At 45.6% G+C, this 25,596-nt stretch overlaps 1 protein-coding gene across 3 annotated transcripts; it reads right to left on the bottom strand.

Moving 5' to 3' along the window:
* Positions 1-2,010: 2,010 nt before the first annotated feature.
* On the bottom strand, positions 2,011-25,000 carry LOC140908637 (protein CLN8-like). 3 transcript variants are annotated; one of them, XM_073336191.1, is made up of 4 exons: positions 24,864-25,000; positions 21,419-21,551; positions 4,582-5,234; positions 2,011-2,598 (listed from the first exon to the last, which is right to left on the bottom strand). In XM_073336191.1, exons 3-4 carry the CDS (start codon positions 5,122-5,124, stop codon positions 2,275-2,277), a joined length of 867 nt encoding a protein of 288 aa, XP_073192292.1. In that variant the 5' UTR covers positions 5,125-5,234; positions 21,419-21,551; positions 24,864-25,000; the 3' UTR covers positions 2,011-2,274. The 3 variants fall into 3 exon arrangements, with proteins under 3 accessions (XP_073192292.1, XP_073192294.1, XP_073192293.1); XM_073336193.1 differs by lacking the exon at positions 24,864-25,000 and adding an exon at positions 23,160-23,231; XM_073336192.1 differs by lacking the exon at positions 24,864-25,000 and adding an exon at positions 21,655-21,851.
* Positions 25,001-25,596: the final 596 nt, after the last annotated feature.

The raw sequence follows: 25,596 nt of genomic DNA, 5'->3' as shown, positions 1-25,596 counted from the left end.
ATTGTGACACAACCATTAGTTCACTGAACATATCTAGCTTTTTGTGCATGAGAGGCGTATATCAGACTGGCTCTGACTTGATTTAGTGGTGTCAAGGTTTCTTCCCCACTCTGAACTCTAGGGTACAGATGTGGGGACCTGCATGAAAAACCTCCTAAACTTATCTTTACCAGCTTAGGTCAAAACTTCCCCAAGGTACAAAATATTCCACCCTTTGTCCTTGGATTGGCCGCTACCACCACCAAACAAATACTGGTTACTGGGGAAGAGCTGTTTGGACGCGTCTTTCCCTCCAAAATACTTCCCAAAACCTTGCACCCCACTTCCTGGACAAGGTTTGGTAAAAAGCCTCACCAATTTGCCTAGGTGACTACAGACCCAAACCCTTGGATCTTAAGAACAATGAACAATCCTCCCAACACTTGCACCCCCCCTTTCCTGGGAAATGTTGGATAAAAAGCCTCACCAATTTGCATAGGTGACCACAGACCCAAACCCTTGGATCTGAGAACAATGAAAAAGCATTCAGTTTTCTTACAAGAAGACTTTTAATAAAAAAATAGAAGTAAATAGAAATAAAGAAATCCCCCCTGTAAAATCAGGATGGTAGATATCTTACAGGGTAATTAGATTCAAAAACATAGAGAACCCCTCTAGGCAAAACCTTAAGTTACAAAAAAGATACAGACAGAAATAGTTATTCTATTCAGCACAATTCTTTTCTCAGCCATTTAAAGAAATCATAATCTAACACATACCTAGCTAGATTACTTACTAAAAGTTCTAAGACTCCATTTCTGGTCTATCCCCGGCAGAAACCAGCATATAGACAGACACACAGACCCTTTGTTTCTCTCCCTCCTCCCAGCTTTTGAAAGTATCTTGTCTCCTCATTGGTCATTTTGGTCAGGTGCCAGCGAGGTTACCTTTAGCTTCTTAACCCTTTACAGGTGAGAGGAGCTTTCCCCTGGCCAGGAGGGATTTCAAAGGGGTTTACCCTTCCCTTTATATTTATGACAGTGACAGTACTGGAAGGTTGGCTGGAAAGACCAAATTATTTTACAGGAAGGCATTTCATTCAGCCTCTGGAGACTCTCTCCTTGCTCTAAAGGTGCTCAGAATGGCTCTGGCAGTCACTGTTGAGGTCACAAGCGCACTACAGGCGTTCATATGCTGAGTTTACCATTTGAAAACCAACTTATGACACTTTCAGAGCTACATAGGTGGATGTTTTCCAAGCAGCAGACAGACAAATATTGCCATTGACAAGAAATGCATTTATACCTACTATCAAGCAATGGAATAGCTCCAGGATGATCGAGTGCATCCAAAGCTACCCTCCCCCACTAGGCACAGATGGGTCTTGGAGGATAGACTGATCACACCAATTATGCAGGAAATACCATGCGCTCCCAAATCAATCCTTCTGCTAATCAAAATATCATGTGCAAAGACCAGATGCTCACTGTCTCGCAAATGTCTGGCTAGCCATCTGCCTTATACAGAGATGTATTAGTGTGACACAGATGAGGATCAATGTGACAACATGTCTAGCAGTGGAGCCATAGATGGAGATGACCCTGATGATGACTTTGACGAATAAATGTTTTCAGTCCTACATGTCAAAGCTAAGCTCCCTGGGATTACCAAAGGTCAATGTGTTTTTTTCATGTTAACAATGCATTTCTGTATTCAAGAATAATTAAAAAAAAGGGGATATATATTTTAGAAAATAATGAACTATCTACATAATTGTTTTGGGTTGGTCATGCTTCGTACCACTGTGTTCATGGGAGAAAGGGCTTTTGAATAATACCCAGCTTGACCAATTTCTGACAGTTATATTATCAGAATTTCCACTAACAGGAAACCCAGAGATGGGGCAAGCGGATGCCAGTGAGACCCACCCTGCCACATTGCAGAGGGTGACACCACTGAAATTATGATTCTCTAGATTTACACAAATCAAACAATGCCTCCCTTACCTATCACTAACTTGCCACTTTCCCCAAAATAAGATTTTATTACATAATGCTCTGACATGAATCCTGACTGAGTCAAAGATTGTGTGTGTGTGTGTGTGTGTATTTTAAATATAGACACAATTTTAAAACACTTTTGATAAAGGAGTATAGTGCACTAATAGCAATCTACATAGCGATCAATATATTCATAGACTTCTTGTAAGCAATTCTGTTTTCATGGACTCAGTAGTAAACCTGCACCATATTCTTCTGGCCATACTTTACTATTATCCCAATAACTGTTGCAACACTATCTCCTCTTCTTTTGGAATGTTTCACTATTTAATTTTCCAGAGGATCCAAAAACAGCAGTGAAAAATGAAAAGTTCCAGTCCACTGGACCAAAGAGCCGCTGAGTTGATCTGTATATCCAGTACGGATTAAGTATTAATGTAAGTGTACTTAACCCCACGAAAAAGACGATAAAATGTGGAAGTCCCAGATTTTCCACGACATCATTCCAATTGGAAATACACACCCACCACATGTGATAAATAAGTACCATGCGGCAGTGTTGCATATGGATCAGTACCCATTGGTTTGCCTTCCATAAAAGGGTATTAGCATAGCCAGTCTGAAGAGAAAACAACAAAGAAAGAAATGAAATTGCACCTTCAAGATAAAGCAGTCAGCATTTTCTAGAATTAAGATATTGTGACAAAGTTCATCCTCTGCCTTGGTGGGTCCTGCACTTTTTGGAGGATTTGCTCGCCTCAGAGGTTCTCGGCAGCCCTCAGTTTGGCCGCTTCTGCTAGAGGCTCAAACCTGCTGTTCACTCAGCTAACCTCATCATTGGCCAGCATGGGGGAAAACAGAGAACAATCTCCCTAGTCTCTGTTGTCCCACCTAGTGGGTCGGGATAGGCCAGATCCCTTTCCAAATTAGACCGTCCCTTTGGGTGTTGCTCACAGACCAGGTCAACTCCTCCTGTGTCCGATCAGGAGTTTGGGGGGGGGGGGGAAGGCAGAGGAGTTTCCGGGGACGGGGGCACCCTCTACACCAGGTTCCAGCCCAGGGCCCTGTGGATAGCAGCTGTCTATGTCTCCTGTATCAGCTGCACGACAGCTACAGCTACAACTCCCTGGACTACTTCCTCATGGCCTCCCCCCAGCACCTTCTTTATCCTCACCACAGGATCTTCCTCCTGAGGTCTGATCACACTCGTACTCCTCAGTCCTCCAGCAGCACACCTTCTCACTCTCTGCTCCTTGCACGCCCTCCACTAACTGATGGGAGGTCCTTTTAAAACCAGGTGTCCTGATTAGTCTGCCTGCTATAACTGATTCTAGTATGTTCTTAATTGGCTCCAGGTGTCTTAATTAGCTTGCCTGTCTTAATTGGTTCTAGCAGGTGCCTGATTGCTCTAGGGCAGCCCCTGCTCTGGTCACTCAAGGAACAGAAAACTATTCATCTAGTGGCCAGTATATCTGCCTTCTGCCAGACTCCTGTAACCCCCCCTTAGGCTTCGCCCGCCCACTTCCTGGATCCCAATAAGGCCGGACTCCTGTAACCCTCCCCTTAGGCTTCGCCCGCCCACTTCCTGGATCCCAATAAGGCCGGACTCCTGTACCCCACTGCTCTGGGTCTGTCATAATATATATTAACTATATTAACTGTGTTTAGTGTAAACTGCCAAACAAACCTTCTCTAAATCATTTTTCTCGAGTGCCAAGAGATTGCACATTTACATAGCACCTTTTGCCCAGAAGAATTCTAAACCACTTTGCAAACTATGTGCATACAGCATCACTTAGATGCAGCCACCTGTTGGATGGAGGAAGACAATCAAAACAAAGCACATGTTACAGAAGTGCGGGGGGGGGGGGGCGGCTACCAGGGTCTGGGAAGTTTTGGTTAACACCACTCAGGCAAACCATGACTCTCTGACTGCTCTAGCGTCTATATGCACAGATAGGACCTTCATGTTTAAGGTCTCATTAAAAGCACTGCAGAAGGGCTGAGGTGATCCTGCCAAGGCTTGTGGCTGTAATTCTAAAGAGTCCAGATATTTTATAATTTAAGATTAAACTACTAAAAACTTATTGCTGGGAACAGATAACAGTTTGGAAAGCAGGGCTGATTTCTTTTCTCCCCACAAGCATGGAAGATCTCTTCAAGGCTGGTCTCCCTCTCTGCATTCACAGAAGATACATAAACACTTAACAGCTCCAACATTCTCATGTTACTATTTTCACTCGTTAAAAATATCTTTAAAAAAATAGAGTTTAGTCACCTAATCTTTAGTCCTGTGCACTAGATCCCAACTAGTGAGTCTGTAAAGTAATTTTTAAAATCTTCCCTTTTCATTTCTTTGCTACAAAATGGGTAAAAAAAAATTTAAAAACATTTGAACAATATTTAAGTATTTTAGGGTGTTATAATTAAGGATTCCCAGGACTTCAAGTTTGGAAGGAAAATTCTTCCCTGATCCCACCACTAATCTCCCAATTTGAAGGCCAATATTTCTTTGCAGATTTTTTTTTTTTTTGAGGGGGAAGCAATGGGAGTTTTATAATGGAAACTTCTATCACCAACAATTAATACAGCAAGTTCTTACCCTTCGAAGTAGCCAGTACATGCAGATTGAAGGAGTGCTCATCTCAAGTAGCAGTCCCATCAGGGGTAGATAGTGTCCAGATTTTATGTTAATTATCAGACCAAGAAGCCCACCAAAGGCAAATAAATGATGAACTACCAAGAACACATCACATGTCCTGAAAACAATATTAGACACATGAACAACTACATTTTCAAACAAGATGAAGCCAGAGGCTATTAAGCAATGAAACCAACTCCACTTTTGCTGTGAATACACTTTGTCAGCTTGGAAAACTGGATCTATGAGCAAGGCCCACAACCCAGCTACACAACTCTGAATTCCAAGCAGGCCACGAGTAATAGCTATATTCGAGAAGACTTTGTCCTTCCCTGACAAAGTACGATAACTGGCACTGATCCATGAGGCCAGCCAGTGAGCTAGAAGAAATACAGTGAGGTAGAAGAAAAATCCAGCTGCTACTAATTTCAAACGAACTTCCCACAGAACATAGTCCCAATCAAATATGACACTCAAGGTTTCAGCAGCATATGCAAAATTCATTTCTTCTCCTCTAATTCAAAATATTTGGAGAGAGTCTGAAGCTTCTCAACCACACGTTGGTCTATCTTAAGGCTACTGAGCCTTTGCTGTTACATGGAGCAGAAACCCACCTGCAATGAAAAAAAAAAAGATAGAAGAGACTTGTAGAGACTGGCTGCGTGCATTTTTTACACACACACACACACACACACACACACACACACACACTCCCCATTTATGAAATCTCACTAGTTTCACTACAGTTTAGAGTTTGTTTCTCTTTCCACTGATATTTCCAAACAATTTAGAACTGACATTAGAAAAAACCTACTCAAGGCTGATAATTAGCCTTCAAGAACTCTACTGGGTATATAAAAGAGAAGATGAGAGAGGGAAACTCTTTGTTTCCTTACTGGCAGAATGATTAGTGTCAATGGATGTTACAGTCACGAAACCTTTACTTTTTGTTCCCAAGTTATATAAAAATATAATACTTTTTCCTCGTCATTTTCCTTACTGTTTTTTCTTCCCTTCCTGTTACTTCTATATACGTAGAATACTCGCTATTCTTTATCTTTTTCAAGTCTTCCTTTGCCTTTATAAATCATCCCTCAAGAAGTCCGTCTGGCTGAAGTGTTTTGCTAACGCTACTGACACCACATTTTTAAAACAATCTTTCACCAGCTAGCTACTAGCATCCCCCCACACCTTCCTCACAGAAGACTTGAAAATTGTTCTATGACCAATGATTTTTACTTCTAACAAAGTTAACATTCTAGGTGTGAACAGAAACAACTCCTATGGACATAAACAAAGGGGGCCAGTGCTAAAGGGAGAAAAAACAAAACAACTGAGGCTTACAATTCTTTAGCAGCATGTTTAAGCATAACTGAACCTTCATTTTTCACCTGTACAGCCCTCTGGATAGGTCTACACAGTAAGTCTCGAGCTCCGATCTACACACTCGGGCTTGCACCATGGTACTACAGACTCAGGCTCAAGCTACAGCACTAAAAACAGCTGTGTAGATGTTCAGGCTCGAACTGGTGCTTGGATTCTGAAATCCAGGGAGGAGGTGAGTTTGAGATCCTGAACCCCGACATCTACAGTGCTGTTTAGTGCCATAGCATGAGCCCGAGTCTGTAGACTTGGGCTCTGGGACTCACTCACATTGGTTTTAAAACACAGAGTAGACGTACCCTAAGAATTTTTAGGAATCAAACGTACACACCCAGTTTACAGGATATAGATCAAAACTGCAACAAACCAGCCACTCTGAGCCTGATTCTCATTTACACTAAGGCCACTTTACATGCCTGGAAGTATAAAGGAGCCCTGAATTGTTGGAACAGAATAACATGATTGTGACGTTATTGACATAAACTGTGACCATACAGATCATTGTTGCAACCAGGGTCCTATGGTTGCACCAGGTCTTGTACAGAGGAGGCCAAGTGGGGTGTCTATGGGAAGGTTGTAGTTTGCTGGTTATGATTATGTTGTCTGTATGTGTGTGTCATTTTTTGTATTTGAAGTTATGAATATTGGCTATGTACTTGTTTGATTCTAAGTGGCCTCAGTGAAGCATTTGGTCAGCTTCTTGAGAAACGACTATTCTCACTAAGTGCCCAATCAAGAAACACTTAGGTGACAATGGACTTTGGGAGACGCCAATCCACATCTGAGCTTTCCTGCAAACGTTCAAACTAACATGTAAACAATGGCGTCAGCCTGCAAAAAGCTGAATCATTCATAGACATGTGACTTGCCCAGGTGACTGCAAACTCCATCTTGTTGAGGGGATTTTACACAGGAGAACAAAGGGGTTTCCACCCACAAGAGAAAGACTATATAAGGTCCTGGAAACCCCTCCATTTTGTCTTCAGCTGGCTTAAGAGATAGCCTCTCCACCCCAAAGAGATGCCTGAAAGAAACTGGAACAAAGGACAATAACTATGGGGGCATGAGTGATTGCTGGACCCAGACTAGGAAGGAGTCTAGTCTGTGAAAGAAGCTTATTGGAACATCTCTGAGGGTGAGATTTAGCTGCATTTAGTTTCCTACTGTATTAGGCTTAGCCTTGTTTTATTTTGTTTGGTAATTTACTTTATTCTGTTATTACTTGGAACCACTTAAATCACTTTTTGCTTATTAATTAACCCAGAGCAAGTAATTAATTCCTGGGGGAGCAAACAGTTGTGCATATCTCTATCAGTGTTATACAGGGCAAACAATTTATGAGTTTACCCTGTATAAGCTTTATACAGAGTGAAACAGATTTATTTGGGGTTTGGATCCCATTGGGAACTGGGTATCTGGGTGCTAGAGACAAGAGCACTTCTTAAGCTGTTTTCAGTTAGGCCTGCAGCTTTTGGGGGACGTGGTTCAGACCTGGGCCTGTGTTTGCAGCAGGCTAGCGTGTCTGGCTCAGTGAGACGGAGTACTGAAGTCCCAAGCTGCCAGGGAAAACGGGCTCAGAAGTAGTCTCAGCACATCAGCTGGCAGTCCCAAGGGGGTCTCTGTGACCCAACCCGTCACAGTGGCCTCAATGCAAATGAGAATTGCGTCCTATATCTATGGTACGTATGTACACACACTTTATTATTTTGTTTAGGAAAAAAAGAAAATCAGTAACGTTATAAATATTCTTCATTAGAGGTTTACATAAATGGACCTTTGATACACGCAAGCATGTACTATTGGCCTGTTATAATTAGAACTTTTTAATCTTTTTCTATATTAAGTCACAGTATGAAGAATAAATAAACTTTTCAAAGTTTAAAAAAAAAAAAAAAAAAAAAAAAGACAGCCCTCCTTAGAGTTCTCTCTTCTGTGAGGTGTTTTAATTACGCATGCAGCATCACAGGAATGCACGTTTGTAGTCTTGCATACGCAAAGAAAAACAGAAGTAGAAAAACAGAGGTTAACAATGGACAAAGCATGAATTCCCAAGGGATCTTGTAAATAATATGAAGCTAGTATATAAAGAAATAGAAAAAGAGTAAAGTGTGATAGGCTTGCAGCTACAGCTTTGCTTACTAGTAGTTTGTAGCACATGGATAGCTTGTGATTCATACAGGGCCTGTTTCACAGAATTAGTAAGCCAATTATAAAGCATGTGATACAATGTAGAATATAATGCATGTGTTAGTCTGTTTTAGAATATGTATATAATCTGATTTATAACTATGTACTTTGGAGTTGTGATGCACCCTAACCTGCCCCATTACATCTGAGTCTGATCACCTCAGGTACAGATTTCCGAAATGCCAATAGAGAAACCTTAGTAACGAGTCCTGATCTGGACTGAGTTTTTGGATTCCACAGAACTGGATAAAAGTGTTCTTGCAGAACTGAAGTGTTCTGAATCAGTCGAGTGGAAAAGGTCTCGGAGGGAATCCCAACAGTGTTGTTTTGCTTGCAATTTGGAATATCAGACACCAAAAAACAGAACATAATTCTACAAAATGATAGTCTAGTAAATGCATGAGTAAAGGCTTGTAGGATCATCTTGTGAACAAAATTGCATGGTCAACTTCTGAACAGAATTAGACCACATTCTAAAAAGGTCTTTTATTCCTGAAGCTAATTAAGGACATAGAGAAACAACCTCTTTATTGTCCACCCCAGCATCACAATTATTATTAATTGTATCGTCCCGAATTTTTAAGCTTGGGGGCATAAAGTTAATTAAAATGCCCTCCACGTGGTATGGTTTAAAGAAGATGAACATTTTATTATGTTTTTGTTTTAAAGTATCCATAAGCACAGGTCCATTTTGCTGACGTATTGGACAAGATTGCCATGACCGCTGGACATAGCACATCCTGTCAATGTGGCCAGGGGAAGAACTGCCCAGAGAGTATCTAATTTCACACAGTTTGACTGGCAGCTCTGGTGGGAGGCAGAAGAGGAAGCCATATGGATAGTTAGCAGTATAGGTAAAAAGCTTCTGTAAAGATGCCTGCCTTTCCTGCACCCCAATATAATAAATAACAGAAAAGGAGGATGGCAGTCTTATAGCTAGAGAGCAAAGGAATATTGCTTATTTATATTCTCAGGGGGCCTGATTCTGCTCTCCTTTACACCAGAGCAACCCCAAGGGCCCTTCCTTCCCACTGCCTTGCATTCTGAAACAGTAAGAGAGTCAAGAATTCTAAGTTGCTAGAATTTTACACTCACTCTGCACAGATATATAGTAGACACCAGAATTACAAACACCTCAGGAATGGAGGTTGTTCATAACTCTGAACAAAACGCTATGTTCTTACTTTCAAAAGCTTACAACTGAACATTGACTTAATACAGCTTTGAAACTTTACGATACAGAAGAAAAATGCTGCCGTCGACCATCTTAATTTAAATGAAACAAGCAAAGAAAGTTTCCTTATCTTGTCAAAAAATTTTTTTTAAAGTCTCCCCTTTTTTTCCAGTAGTTCACATTTAACACAGTACTGTACTGTATTTGGGGGGGGGGGGTTGGCTCTGCCGCTGCCAGATTGCTTACTTCGGGTATAGTGTAGTAAACTGCTTTGCATCCTACTGTACCAGCTACGGGTCCTGAGCATGCTCAGTTCATCTGCTGAAGCCACTGCCCTTCACCCTGCCCTTATTAGCTATATGTATGTGAGAAATTCCTATCTGTAAGATAGTATTACTGTTGGATCATATTAAAGAAGTTCTGTATTAAAATCACAAATGAGTTTGATTCCCCAGAGTTTAAATTCCAGGGTATTACTAATTAAGAGGTCTCTTGGTTTTTGGTATTGTTTCTCTCCCTCTATGTGTGAAACTTGCAAGCTGCTAATTGTGTTAGTACATTCTAAGACAGAGTCTGTTCTCAAAGCAATTCACAGAGAGAGAGACTCAAAGCAATACTCTGTAACAACAGAAACAGCACCCAGAGACTCCCCGCCCTTTTGTTGTATTAACAATTGTGATTAAAATAGAGATAGAGGATGTATGTGGATGGATGCTTGGTGTGGATAATAACTGAATGATCAGGGAGGTGCCAGCCTAAGAATCCAGTGTCCATCGGCTGAAGAAGGTGTCAAGTGGAAATAACCAGAGGACCCCACCCGGAGGGCAGACTGGAATCCACCCAACAGCCTCAAGAATGGGAGAACCAAAGAACAAGATAACATCTTGGAGCCGTCAGGAATGTGCTATCTGCTGATTGATTCAGCAACAGCATGATGAAGCAATTCCCATAGACTGGCATAGGAAGAAATTCCTATAAAAATAGACTCTAAAAAGTGAGAACTTTGGGGTCTGATTCTGCAAACCAACTTCCAGGAGCATCAGATGAGCATCTGACAAGGCCCTGCTCCCTCCTCATGTCCAGGCCACCTGGCCAGTGGCTTGGCATGAGCAACTCTAAGGCTGGTAACTATGATAACAACCTTGCAGAACCTGTGTGTGTGTGTGTATGTTTGTATGAATGAATGTGAGAATAAATTTGAGACTGAATGGAATGTTATAACTATAACTAACTGCTTACTATGATTCTTTCTGTATTCACAATAAATGTGGTATTTTGCCTTTTTCCCTTTAATAAGATCCTGCTGGTTTTTATTTTATTGGTACAACATTTTGGTGGAGAATTGCGAAAGGGGGAATATTGGTAAAAAACCTCAGTTATTGTAAATATTGGTGTGCACACCGCCAGCTCTAGTGAGCTAGGCATTTCTATTAGGTTAACCAGACCTGCTGGCCTCCGGGAAGGTAGCAGGGGACCTGCTGGCCTCCGGGAAGGTAGCAGGGGACCTGCTGGCCTCCGGGAAGGTAGCAGGGGACCTGCTGGCCTCCGGGAAGGTAGCAGGGGACCTGCTGGCCTCCGGGAAGGTAGCAGGGGACCTGCTGGCCTCCGGGAAGGTAGCAGGGGACCTGCTGGCCTCCGGGAAGGTAGCAGGGGACCTGCTGGCCTCCGGGAAGGTAGCAGGGGACCTGCTGGCCTCCGGGAAGGTAGCAGGGGACCTGCTGGCCTCCGGGAAGGTAGCAGGGGACCTGCTGGCCTCCGGGAAGGTAGCAGGGGACCTGCTGGCCTCCGGGAAGGTAGCAGGGGACCTGCTGGCCTCCGGGAAGGTAGCAGGGGACCTGCTGGCCTCCGGGAAGGTAGCAGGGGACCTGCTGGCCTCCGGGAAGGTAGCAGGGGACCTGCTGGCCTCCGGGAAGGTAGCAGGGGACCTGCTGGCCTCCGGGAAGGTAGCAGGGGACCTGCTGGCCTCCGGGAAGGTAGCAGGGGACCTGCTGGCCTCCGGGAAGGTAGCAGGGGACCTGCTGGCCTCCGGGAAGGTAGCAGGGGACCTGCTGGCCTCCGGGAAGGTAGCAGGGGACCTGCTGGCCTCCGGGAAGGTAGCAGGGGACCTGCTGGCCTCCGGGAAGGTAGCAGGGGACCTGCTGGCCTCCGGGAAGGTAGCAGGGGACCTGCTGGCCTCCGGGAAGGTAGCAGGGGACCTGCTGGCCTCCGGGAAGGTAGCAGGGGACCTGCTGGCCTCCGGGAAGGTAGCAGGGGACCTGCTGGCCTCCGGGAAGGTAGCAGGGGACCTGCTGGCCTCCGGGAAGGTAGCAGGGGACCTGCTGGCCTCCGGGAAGGTAGCAGGGGACCTGCTGGCCTCCGGGAAGGTAGCAGGGGACCTGCTGGCCTCCGGGAAGGTAGCAGGGGACCTGCTGGCCTCCGGGAAGGTAGCAGGGGACCTGCTGGCCTCCGGGAAGGTAGCAGGGGACCTGCTGGCCTCCGGGAAGGTAGCAGGGGACCTGCTGGCCTCCGGGAAGGTAGCAGGGGACCTGCTGGCCTCCGGGAAGGTAGCAGGGGACCTGCTGGCCTCCGGGAAGGTAGCAGGGGACCTGCTGGCCTCCGGGAAGGTAGCAGGGGACCTGCTGGCCTCCGGGAAGGTAGCAGGGGACCTGCTGGCCTCCGGGAAGGTAGCAGGGGACCTGCTGGCCTCCGGGAAGGTAGCAGGGGACCTGCTGGCCTCCGGGAAGGTAGCAGGGGACCTGCTGGCCTCCGGGAAGGTAGCAGGGGACCTGCTGGCCTCCGGGAAGGTAGCAGGGGACCTGCTGGCCTCCGGGAAGGTAGCAGGGGACCTGCTGGCCTCCGGGAAGGTAGCAGGGGACCTGCTGGCCTCCGGGAAGGTAGCAGGGGACCTGCTGGCCTCCGGGAAGGTAGCAGGGGACCTGCTGGCCTCCGGGAAGGTAGCAGGGGACCTGCTGGCCTCCGGGAAGGTAGCAGGGGACCTGCTGGCCTCCGGGAAGGTAGCAGGGGACCTGCTGGCCTCCGGGAAGGTAGCAGGGGACCTGCTGGCCTCCGGGAAGGTAGCAGGGGACCTGCTGGCCTCCGGGAAGGTAGCAGGGGACCTGCTGGCCTCCGGGAAGGTAGCAGGGGACCTGCTGGCCTCCGGGAAGGTAGCAGGGGAAAAACGCATAGATTAAGCTATGATTTCAGAATCTAGGCTGTGTCACTTGCTAAGTAATACCAGCAGTGACAAAGAGATTGAAATATCCATGTTAAGATGTTTAAAAGAAAACAGGGTAAGCCAGTACTAGAGGGAGGAATGGAGTCAGAAGGAACTCCAACCTCACCTTTTGTTAAAGAAATTACACCTTTTAAACAAATCCTTCAAAAATTTGGGCACAGTCCTTGGACTAAACAAGGCCTAGCTGATGTCTGCACTATTTCGGACCTAGAGGATAGATTGGCTCAGTATATCCTCATATACAAACCTTCTAGTGCTGCCAAAAGAGATGCAGCAGCAATTTGGTTGTTGTGGGAGGCATGTAAGGATTCTTCCCTCCGCTTGTCTTCATGTAAAGAGGAAAAGGCACAAATGGAAAAGGGAGCAGACAATTGGAAGGTGCTGGCTACAAATATCCAAAGCCAGCTGAAAATAGTGAAAGAGGCACTCCAGGAATACAAAAAGAGTGAAAAAGTTAACTCTGCAGAGGCTGGAGGGAGGCAGGTAAAGGGGGAGAAGGTCCTATGTACGGCACCCCCAGGCATAATTACAAAGAGAAAAGAGAGTAAAAAAAAAAAAAAAAGTTAACTCTGCAGAGGCTGGAGGGAATTAAGCAGTTAAACTTTGTATTTCACCCAAACAACTTTTAACCGAAAATGTTAAAAAGGAAAAGTGTTAGAGCATTCTTGGTTTCTTTGCAGCCATTCTGAAAGAAAATGGGCCCTTTTCCAAAGGAATGTCCGTAAATTAGCCAGGCAAAAATAAACTATCTGATTAAAATCATTTTACTGGACAATTTAGTCAAATTTGCTAAAAGAACATAAGAGGGTTCTATTGGAACTTAACTGCCTCAAATGTATAAAGGGAATGTAAGATGTAAAAAACAGAGCAGTGTGGAAGGGATGTTAAGGAAAAGAAAATGTGTACGTATCTGTCTGTGTGTGTGTAAATATGTAAAGTTCTAAGGACCAGTTAGTTTTGTTTTTGTTAATGCCACTAAAAATCCATTTGACTCTTTAATTCAAAGTTGCAAAACTGACAGACCTTTTTGCTAGACACAGGTAATTAGTGTTGTTTGGCTTTGGGATTTGGCATTTAACCCTTAAAAGGTAACTCAATGCTTTACAAAATTTAAAATGTTTTTAAGTTGTGGCTGCAGCAGGGCAGTCAAAATCAGGAGAATATAAAAAAAAAATTTTTTTTGGATTCTTTTTGTTTGTTTTTTGTTTGTTTTTGTAACAAAATAGCAGATGAGAGTTGTAGTAAAAAAAAAAAATTAAAAAAGACAGTGCCTCTCTGAAGCAACAGCAGGGGTGACGTGCACAAAACAAAAAGGAGCAATGTTAGAAACACTGAGTCTTAAAATGGCTCTGAGTAATCAGACTGTCACTTTGATAAAGGTACATGAAAACTCTGTAAGCAAAAAAAGAAATAGTGACACCTTATGTAAAAATGGATCTGGATAATGTTATAGAAGTTAAACTATGGAAGGAATGTGCATTTGCCCCAGAACATGTGCAGGGTATATTGTAGAAGGGGCAAAAGAAATGCAAACATACCATGCTACTTAATTAAAATGCTATTAGGGCTCCAAAGGGAGCCACAATAGGTTGGGTTTTCTTTTTCAGATTGCTGTGTGTTTTGGAAGCAGAAGTTAAAAGTAATCAAAACTCTGGTGAAAGTTGATTGTGTCCCTTTTAAGATAGAGTCTCTGAGCTGCTGATGGCTTTAAATCCAAAAGCAGGAAGTTTCTGTGAAAATGCAAATTACCTAAATGATAAAGGAAGGAAAGAACTAGCAGCACAAAGGAGCTGCAGATAAAGGACATACCTGGTCAGCAAACAAATTGTCTAAATAAAAGGCATGGGATAACAAGATAATTTTAATAAATTTAATGATAATAAGTATCCTTGTAACAACGTATAGTGTGTATGATTTTTGGAAAAATCCTTTAAGGTCGTATGGTAATGATGCTTCTCAGTTATTACCTGTAAATAAAACTTAAAGCTTAACACAGCAGGAAAAACATTATAAACTTGGTCTGCTGTATAAGAAGGAAAACTCAGGGATTTAATGACTAAACAGTAGGATAATTTCCCCATAACCCTTAAAAGATAAAAGCCATTGAAACCTGGCCTGCCTATAGAACAAAAACAGGAAAATATGGGGGCAATTTCTCTGTTTTGCCTGCAATCAGCAAGGGTATTTGTAAAAGAAATATTTTAAGCAATAATCTGCCACCCCAAAAGGGGTAGAAACATGTTCTTTTTGTCTTTCAGAAAATCAGGAAAAGCTGATGCCAGCTGAAAAGCAACCCAATACCATGAATCTACTGTCACAATAGAAATTGTGTTTTGTGTTCTATGTTTTGTCTTGTGTTTTGTCTTGTTGCTAGCATTGTTGTGTGTTTAAAAAAAAAAATACTGAAGACCTGCAGGAACTTAAAAATAAATTAAGCTTTCTGTCCCAGCTACAGGACAGCCTGATACAAAAACAAGTACATGCCAATGTAGACTTGGTCCAAATTGGTCTGGGTAACCTAAAAGGCCAATGGAATCTTTAGTAATGGCTTAATACTACCACATGGCTTATCCATAAGAAAAAAAAAATATTAGAAATAGGAAACTACACAGCCATAGCTATGGGATGCACTGAAATGCAGATACCTGCACTAGCTACTTTGGAACACAAAATGTTCTGGGTCATATTGGGAAATATTAAGGGTTTGATGCATTTGTTAAAAAAGAAAGAGATCATTCTTTGACACTTATCAATATGAATGGATGCAATATGTTTCCAATATTGTAAACCAGACTTGTTAATGGGAGAAATTGTTGTCAAAATTGCACACCAACAGTCCCTGGAGGCAAAGGTATTGAAGGTTAACCCACTCCCCATATTACACATGGGATCCTTTTGGCTACCCTGGACCTTGAGCCAGTGGGCTGGGGAGGGAGGGAAGCTATTGGACACTAGAGGTTGTACCGAATGGACTCCTCAAAAGTGGGTGTGCCTCACCTTGCCTGTTTCCCCAGAACCTTGTAGTAAAGATACATCACTAGGATCATGTATGTGGCATGAATTGGAATCACAAACTCAAATTGCCTCACAGTACTTTCTCTTTAATAGGCTACATAGAAAGTGACACTGACGATTATAAATCTTAGTGTCAAAAGGGGGATTATGTTGGATCATATTAAAGAAGTTCTGTATTAAAATCACAAATGAGTTTGATTCCCCAGAGTTTAAATTCCAGGGTATTACTAATTAAGAGGTCTCTTGGTTTTTGGTATTGTTTCTCTCCCTCTATGTGTGAAACTTGCAAGCTGCTAACTGTGTTAGTACATTCTAAGACAGAGTCTGTTCTCAAAGCAATTCACAAGAGAGAGAGACTCAAAGCAATACTCTAACAACAGAAACAGCACCCAGAGACTCCCCACCCTTTTGTTGTATTAACAATTGTGATTAAAATAGAGATAGAGGATGTATGTGGATGGATGCTTGGTGTGGATAATAACTGAATGATCAGGGAGGTGCCAGCCTAAGAATCCAGTGTCCATCGGCTGAAGAAGGTGTCAAGTGGAAATAACCAGAGGACCCCACCCGGAGGGCAGACTGGAATCCACCCAACAGCCTCAAGAATGGGAGAACCAAAGAACAAGATAACATCTTGGAGCCGTCAGGAATGTGCTATCTGCTGATTGATTCAGCAACAGCATGATGAAGCAATTCCCATAGACTGGCATAGGAAGAAATTCCTATAAAAATAGACTCTAAAAAGTGAGAACTTTGGGGTCTGATTCTGCAAACCAACTTCCAGGAGCATCAGATGAGCATCTGACAAGGCCCTGCTCCCTCCTCATGTCCAGGCCACCTGGCCAGTGGCTTGGCATGAGCAACTCTAAGGCTGGTAACTATGATAACAACCTTGCAGAACCTGTGTGTGTGTGTGTATGTTTGTATGAATAAATTTGAGACTGAATGGAATGTTATAACTATAACTAACTGCTTACTATGATTCTTTCTGTATTCACAATAAATGTGGTATTTTGCCTTTTTCCCTTTAATAAGATCCTGCTGGTTTTTATTTTATTGGTACAACACTACCTGCAGCAGTGACAGGTTCTACTTTGCTAAAAAGGCCATCTGGTGTAGCTAATTCAAGAAGTCTCACATGTAAAAGCAACCTGATAGCTTTGTTTAACAGTGTAACAAGTCTTGTGGATTGGGGGGGGGTGGAGGGGGTGGGAGGAGAGTGGTCGACATGGTCTCTCTTGCCTTTAGTGAGGCTTTTGATACAGTCTCCCATGACCTTCTCATAAACAAACTACGGAAATGCAACCTAGATGGAGCTAAAATAAGACTGGTGCAAAACTAGTTGGGAAAACAGTTCCAACAGTAGTTATCAGTGATTCACAGGCTGAAAGGGCTGAGTCAGGCTGAAAGGGGATAACAAGTAGGGTTCTCCAGGAATCAGTTCTGGATAGGTTTCTATTCAAAATCTTAATCAATGATTGAGATATGTTTCTATTCAAAATCTTAATCAATGATTGAGATATGTAATAGAGAGTACACTTACGAAGTTTATGAATGATAACCTAGGAAGGAGTACTGGGGAAAGGGATCTGCAGGTCATAGTGGACCACAAACTGAACATGAGTACTGTGGAAAGGGATCTAGGGGTCCTAGTGGACTACAACCTGAATGAGTGAACAGTGTAACGCTGCTGCAAAAAAAACAGAACATCACTCTGGGACGTCCGCTCTACTCTGCGCGGATTAGGTATTGTGTCCAGTTCGGGGTGCCACATTTCAGGAAAGATGTGGACAAATTGGAGAAAGTCCAGAGAAGAGGGGGGAAAAAAAAGTAAGGTCTAGAAAACATGACCTATGAGGGAAGTGGCATCTTTTTACAAAAGCTGTTTCTTACAATCTAAACCTATCAATAATTGCTACAGATAGCACTTTTCTACCTGTAGCAATTTCACATACACTACAGTGCAAGGAACTGCTACCTGTAGGCATTTGTTACATCAGTAGCAGTTTACAGCAAGAGCAGTTTCTTACAATCTATACACATCAATAACTGCTACTGGTAGCACATTACTACACTGAGTAGTTTACTACACTACAGCTGTTCCCAAAGAGGTGTATGGTTAGGATGAAAAATCGGGACAGGGGGTGGAGAGTTAAAGGACCCTATATAAGAAAGAGACCCCAAAATAGGGACTGCCCCTATAAAATCAGAAAAGGAGTACTTGTGGCACCTTAGAGACTAACCAATTTATTTGAGCATGAGCTTTCTTGAGCTACAGCTCACTTCATCAGATGCATGCCGTGGAAACTGCAGCAGACTTTATATATACACAGAGAATATGAAAAAATACCTCCTCCCACCCCATTGTCCAGCTGGTAATAGCTTATCTAAAGTGATCATCAGGTGGGCCATTTCCAGCACAAATCCAGGTTTTCTCACCCTCCACCCCCCCACACAAATTCACTCTCCTGCTGGTGATAGCCCATCCAAAGTGACAACTCTTTACACAATGTGCATGATAATCAAGTTGGGCCATTTCCTGCACAAATCCAGGTTCTCTCACCCCCTCACCCCCCTCCCAAAAACCACACACACAAACTCACTATCCTGCTGGTAATAGCTCATCCAAAGTGACCATTCTCCCTACAATGTGCATAATTAAGGTGGGCCATTTCCAGCACAAATCCAGGTTTTCTCACATCTCCCCCACCCCCATACACACACAAACTCACTCTCCTGCTGGTAATAGCTCATCCAAACTGACCACTCTCCAAGTTTAAATCCAAGTTAAACCAGAACATCTGGGGGGGGGGGGGTAGGAAAAAACAAGAGGAAATAGGCTACTGTCAAGGTTCCTCCCCCACTCTGAACTCTAGAGTACAGATGTGGGGACCTGCATGAAAAAACCTCCTAAGCTTATCTTTACCAGCTTAGGTCAAAACTTCCCCAAGGTATAAAATATTCCCCCCCGTTGTCCTTGGACTGGCCGCTACCACCACCAAACCAATACTGGTTACTGGGGAAGAGCTGTTTGGACACGTCCTTCCCCCCAAAATACTTCCCAAAACCTTGCACCCCACTTCCTGGACAAGGTTTGGTGGAAAGCCTCACCAATTTGCTTAGGTGACTACAGACCCAGACCCTTGGATCTGGGAGCAAATGCGGTTGTATCGCAGAGCTTGGCTGTAGAGCACTGTATTGTCCAGGAAGTGGATCTCTTGTGTGGACTGGACCAGGCTGAGGTTGGTGGTGGGATGGAAATTGTTGAAATCATGGTGGAATTCCTCAAGGGCTTCTCTACGCTACCAGCACTCCCAGCTACCTTCGAGACACCACTGACTTCCTAAGGAAACTTCAATCCATCGGTGATCTTCCTGATAACACCATCCTGGCCACTATGGATGTAGAAGCCCTCTACACCAACATTCCACACAAAGATGGACTACAAGCCGTCAGGAACACTATCCCCGATAATGTCACGGCTAACCTGGTGGCTGAACTTTGTGACTTTGTCCTTACCCATAACTATTTCACATTTGGGGACAATGTATACCTTCAGATCAGCGGCACTGCTATGGGTACCCGCATGGCCCCACAGTATGCCAACATTTTTATGGCTGATTTAGAACAATGCTTCCTCAGCTCTCATCCCCTAAAGCCCCTACTCTACTTGCGCTATATTGATGACATCTTCATCATCTGGACCCATGGAAAAGAAGCCCTTGAGGAATTCCACCATGATTTCAACAATTTCCATCCCACCAACAACCTCAGCCTGGTCCAGTCCACACAAGAGATCCACTTCCTGGACAATACAGTGCTAATAAACAATGGTCACATAAACACCACCCTATACCGGAAACCTACTGACCGCTATTCCTACCTGCATGCCTCCAGCTTTCACCCTGACCACACCACACGATCCATCGTCTACAGCCAAGCTCTGCGATACAACCGCATTTGCTCCAACCCCTCAGACAGAGACAAACACCTACAAGATCTCTGTCAAGCTTTCTTACAACTACAATACCCACCTGCAGAAGTAAAGAAACAGATTGATAGAGCCAGAAGAGTTCCCAGAAGTTACCTACTACAGGACAGGCCTAACAAAGAAAATAACAGAATGCCACTAGCCGTCACCTTCAGCCCCCAACTAAAACCCCTCCAACGCATTATTAAGGATCTACAACCTATCCTAAAGGATGACCCAACACTCTCACAAATCTTGGGAGACAGGCCAGTCCTTGCCTACAGACAGCCCCGCAACCTGAAGCAAATACTCACCAACAACCACATACCACACAACAGAACCACTAACCCAGGAACTTATCCTTGCAACAAAGCCCGTTGCCAATTGTGCCCACATATCTATTCAGGGGACACCATCACAGGGCCTAATAACGTCAGCCACACTATCAGAGGCTCGTATACCTGCACATCCACCAATGTGATATATGCCATCATGTGCCAGCAATGCCCTTCTGCCATGTACATTGGTCAAACTGGACAGTCTCTACGTAAAAGAATAAATGGACACAAATCAGATGTCAAGAATTATAACATTCATAAACCAGTCGGAGAACACTTCAATCTCTCTGGTCACGCAATCACAGACATGAAGGTCGCTATCTTAAAACAAAAAAACTTCAAATCCAGACTCCAGCGAGAAACTGCTGAATTGGAATTCATTTGCAAATTGGATACTATTAATTTAGGCTTAAATAGAGACTGGGAGTGGCTAAGTCATTATGCAAGGTAGCCTATTTCCTCTTGTTTTTTCCTACCCCCCCCAGATGTTCTGGTTTAACTTGGATTTAAACTTGGAGAGTGGTCAGTTTGGATGAGCTATTACCAGCAGGAGAGTGAGTTTGTGTGTGTATGGGGGTGGGGGAGATGTGAGAAAACCTGGATTTGTGCTGGAAATGGCCCACCTTAATTATGCACATTGTAGGGAGAATGGTCACTTTGGATGAGCTATTACCAGCAGGATAGTGAGTTTGTGTGTGTGGTTTTTGGGAGGGGGGTGAGGGGGTGAGAGAACCTGGATTTGTGCAGGAAATGGCCCAACTTGATTATCATGCACATTGTGTAAAGAGTTGTCACTTTGGATGGGCTATCACCAGCAGGAGAGTGAATTTGTGTGGGGGGGTGGAGGGTGAGAAAACCTGGATTTGTGCTGGAAATGGCCCACCTGATGATCACTTTAGATAAGCTATTACCAGCTGGACAATGGGGTGGGAGGAGGTATTTTTTCATATTCTCTGTGTATATATAAAGTCTGCTGCAGTTTCCATGGCATGCATCTGATGAAGTGAGCTGTAGCTCACAAAAGCTCATGCTCAAATAAATTGGTTAGTCTCTAAGGTGCCACAAGTACTCCTTTTCTTTTTGCGAATACAGACTAACACGGCTGTTACTCTGAAACCTATAAAATCAGAATGTCCGGTCACCCTATGTGTGGTTGACTGAGCAGTTCCTGACTCCGGTAACATTCTCCTGTATATAAATAGGCAACGTATAAGGAAGTGGAGAATCAGGCCATTAACATCAGCATAGTTACAAGGGTGAAGGAGAAAGCAACAGAAACTTTCCACTCTCAACTCCCCACAAAAAAAGACAAACACCTCCTCACCCCTCCCCAGCTACATACAGCCCTCTAAATATGGTGGTTCACAGGCTGTGTGAAATTCCCCTGACTTCATACAATAGCCTCTCCTGGAAGTAGGATGTTTTCTCAGCATTTAAGCAAAACCAGCAGTTAGTTAACGCTGTCTCATCCCCATTTCCTCCCCCTCCTCACAAGAAGAAACAGTAATGCTACTTACTGGCTGGTCTGCTTCAGTTACTCTGCAGTTCCTCCCCGCAGCCTCTGCGCTTTCCTGTCTTGTGTTCAACAGCTACAATCAGCCGAAAAGTCCGGGCTCCTTCTTCCACCTTTTATGCAGAAGTAGCTGCCCCCTAGAATGGAAATGCAACAGCGTGGAGCCCTAGTTCAGCACCGCAGAAAGAAGAGACCCCTGCACCCAGAATAGTGTTACATTTATCGCTTTTCCTGCCCCACCCTGTTTCCGCCCGACGTAAACTGTAGCTCCTGCCCCGGGGGGAGTGGAGCGCACGAAATAACCCGCACTGGCAAGCCGGACTCTGGGGTTGTTCACAGTTCTCCTTGGATCTTAATTCTGCAGCGCAGGAGGGGGTCAGGCCACACTCTGCCTTGCTGCTGCAGCCAACTTTCGCGTTGCACTGAGCAAGAGGGCGATCGCCCCCCCCCCCCCCCGCCCCGTACAGAGGCGTGAGAAACGTTGCATGGTGGAGTGTGTTGTCATGGTGGAGTGTGTTGAAAGCTTATGCTCAAATAAATTGGTTAGTCTCTAAGGTGCCACAAGTCCTCCTTTTCTTTTTGTGTTGTCATTGGCAGCCGCAGGCTGTAGGATGCAAAAACATGTCCGCTGTAAAGCCATCCTGAGCCCAGCTAGAGCCCCGGAGAGAAACGTGGAAGCTGGAACCGAGGGAGAGACCGCCACCTCTCCAATACCCCGCTGTGGGCAGGACGTGTGACTGTCCTGCCCAGCAATAGTGTGTCACGCGTGTGTTGGCGGTATCGTGCCTCGACTGCGGTATATGAAGGGACCCACGTCTTGGTTTTGTGCAGCTTGGTGTGGGACATTTCTCACCGGCCATAGAATGACAGATTTCCCTCACCGGCCCCGGCAGGGTGGGGATGCGGCAGGATAGTCTCCAACGTGCCCTGCAGAAGCAGGACTGGGGTGCAGTACCGGGTTTACCACGGCACCAGTGGCACCATGGCGCCGGGCCCAGAGTCAGAAGGGGCCCCGGCCAGCCCGATCCCCCGGCCGGCTGAGACGGCCAGGAAAGCTGCCCCCACCCCTGCTCCGCCCCCGCCCGGCCTCTTCCTACCCCTGCTCCGCCGCAGGCCCACTCGAGTCCTTCCCCTGAGGACTGCAGCCGGTGTCGGGCGTGCACTCACTGAGGGGCAGTAAGTGGAGCGACCCGGCCCCAGCCTGCTCCGCTCCGCCAGCTCCCAGCTGCGCCACCGGTGAGTGCTGGGGGGCGGTTCGCCCCCCCCCCCCCCAATCCCGAGCCAGGGGAGCAGAGCAGAGCGGGCTGGGGTCGGGTCACTCCACTTCCCACCGCCCCATGAGCGCGGGGTCGGGCCTGCCCTGCAATCACTGGGCAGCAGGAAGTGGAGTGACCTGGCCCCAACCCGCTCCCCTGGGTCGTGCTGGGGGGGCAGTTTCCAAGCCTGGGGAGGAGATGGAGTGGTGGGGAAGGGGCATGGGATGGGGAAGAAAAGGGGATAGGGGAAGTGGGGGCAGGGGGGAAGCTGGAGCCCAGCATATGGCATCCCCTTGACCGACTGGGTTACACTTGGAATCACACTTTCAGGCTTTACTTCCCAACCATAGGGGTATAAACTTTTTTTTTTTTTTAATTACAATGTGAATCACACAAATGTAGGTGCTGGACTTTAAAAAAAACATCTAGTATTGAGAGAGACTATAAAATCCCACCAGTTGGCAACATACTGTGACAAATTTTATTTACCAAATTAAGTTGGTTCCTCAGGAGAAATTAAGTGCATTCAACTATCTTTGGCATTTTGTGCTAAAAGATCACTGCAACAAAAGCTGATTTTGAGATACGGATGAGGTGCTTTGTTCCTCAGTAAAGTTTATCTGATGGAAGATTATTCAGGACTAGCCAATTACATCTGGAAACAAGCTCCCTTGTTAAGCAGGCCCATTGAACTCTCACCCTGAAAAGCGCCACCTCCCCTGCATCTGTACCTCCCTGATGAGCCTCAACCACCTCTCCCTGGACTCCCACCCAAATGAACCCCACCTCCCCTGCACCTCGACCCCCCTGCTGAGCCCCAAATACCTTCACCTGGATCCCCTGCAAAGTCCCATTGCCCCTGCACCTGGAACCCCCCAATGAGCTTCTGTGCATCCAGATCTCCCACTGAGCCACCCACACCCAGATTGCCCACAGAGAACTCTCTTACCCCCACCTGGATCCCCCCACACTAAGTCCCTCTGCACTTGGATCCTGCTGCTGGGCTGAGTCTGCTCACCCACATCTGGTGTGCCTGGCACAGGGGGGCAGGGCCCCAGCGCGTTTCTGGGGCACGCCTGGCCCTTGCACTGTGTCAGGGTCAGGTGCAGCCTCACTGCTGAGTCCCTGTCCTGAGGTGGTATGGAGGAAGGCTGTAGGGTATTCTCCCGCCTCATGCAACCAGTGGCCTGTGCTCCCTACTGCCATGTTGGAGCCTCCACATTTATTTATTGACAAATAAAATTTTCAGAATTTTAAAATATTGTGCACAGAATTTTTAATTTTTTGGTGGAGAATCCCCTCAGGAATATGGGGTGCTGTGCAGCTGTGATGGTGGGACTGTGAGGAAGGTGGTGGGCAGTGGGGAGGTCTATGGGCAGGGGGTGCTGGGCGAGTGGTGTGGTGTGCAGAGTGCTGTACAGTTGTAGTGGGAGGCCAGCCGGGAGGTCTCTGGGAGGGGTGGGGGCTGGGCATAGAGATCTGTGGTAGAGGTCTCTGGGTGAGGGGGCACTGGGCATAAGGGGGGGGCCCTGAGCAGGGGGGTGATGTGGTGCGGACCTGCCCTCAAAGGGAAGGGGCATGCTGGCAGCACAGGGATGGACAGGCCAGTGTGTGTCTGGCAGTTGCAGGTTCGTAAACAGTGCACTCCTGCTGGCTGCGCAGAGCGGGGCTGCTCTCGCCGTGCTGTGCCTTACTGCCCCCAGCCTGCCCTTCACTCTGGAGGCTGACCATCCCACCCCCTGCAACTTGCCCCATGGGGGCCCGCAAATATGTTTGGTGCCAGGCCCACAAAAAGTTAATCTGGCCCTGCTGCGGTAGGGATGAGCGGGGGTTGGCGAAGGCAGGGTGACTGGGGAAATCGGTGAGGATTTAGGGTACTAGAGAGAGTCTGGGGGAGCAAGATGCCTGGGGGTTGTTTGGAGAGGGACTGTGGAGGAGAACAGGCTAACTGGGGGTGGGAGGGGAGGAGAGAGAGGAGAGGTGGGTGATGGAGCCTGGACCAGATGGAGCCTGGACCAATGGAAGCATTGAGACCCTCAAGCATTATTGGGGGGGGGGGGAGTTTGGAGCTGCCTCCCCCACCTACATTACTTCCACTTAGCTTCCCCCACTCTAGCTCTGTGCCCCACTATTTAGCTCCTTTCCCTGTCTGCCCCTTCCACCTTCCGCCCAGCCCCCAACTTTGCAGCTCACCAAGTCTCCTCTCGCTGTTGCCTGGAGCGCGGCCATCTGCTGCTTCCTGCTGATACTGGCTGGGAACGAGCGTGGGGAGCGGGTTAAGCCATAGTTAGTATGGTTTCAGTTTCATCTTGCAGTTCTCTTGCATTGGCAAAATGCTGCCGTGCTTGGGTTCTTGCTTTTCAAAAAATTCTTAGAATCTAACATGAATAGAAATATTATGTATTATTTCTAACTGATGGAACCTAAATTTGTGGCTTAAAGAACCTGATATTGTCCCTTTAATTATCACAAAATTAATTTTAGAAGCCAGGGCCGGCCCATAACATTTTGGCACCTGAAACGGGGAGCTCAAATGACACCCCATGCCCACTTGCTTGGGCCAAAGCTTTGAAAGGTCTCAATTCTACCTTCTTCCTGTTCTACTCCTCTCATGGAAATGCTCTGCTACCTCCCCCAATAAAGAAGAACTAACAACTTAAAATGCCTTGTTCAAAAATTTTAGTAACACTTAACTTTCAAATGCCTGAACAGCAAATGTAACTTTTCTTGTCTGCATAGTAAACACTGGCATTTTTATCTGTTTTGTTGGATCATATTAAAGAAGTTCTGTATTAAAATCACAAATGAGTTTGATTCCCCAGAGTTTAAATTCCAGGGTATTACTAATTAAGAGGTCTCTTGGTTTTTGGTACTGTTTCTCTCCCTCTATGTGTGAAACTTGCAAGCTCCTAATTGCATTAGTACA

Source organism: Lepidochelys kempii, chromosome 3, assembly GCF_965140265.1.
Source record: "Lepidochelys kempii isolate rLepKem1 chromosome 3, rLepKem1.hap2, whole genome shotgun sequence".
NCBI lineage: Eukaryota > Metazoa > Chordata > Testudines > Cheloniidae > Lepidochelys > Lepidochelys kempii.
Note: the sequence above shows the minus strand (reverse complement) of the source record. Positions and strands in the feature narration are given on the sequence as shown.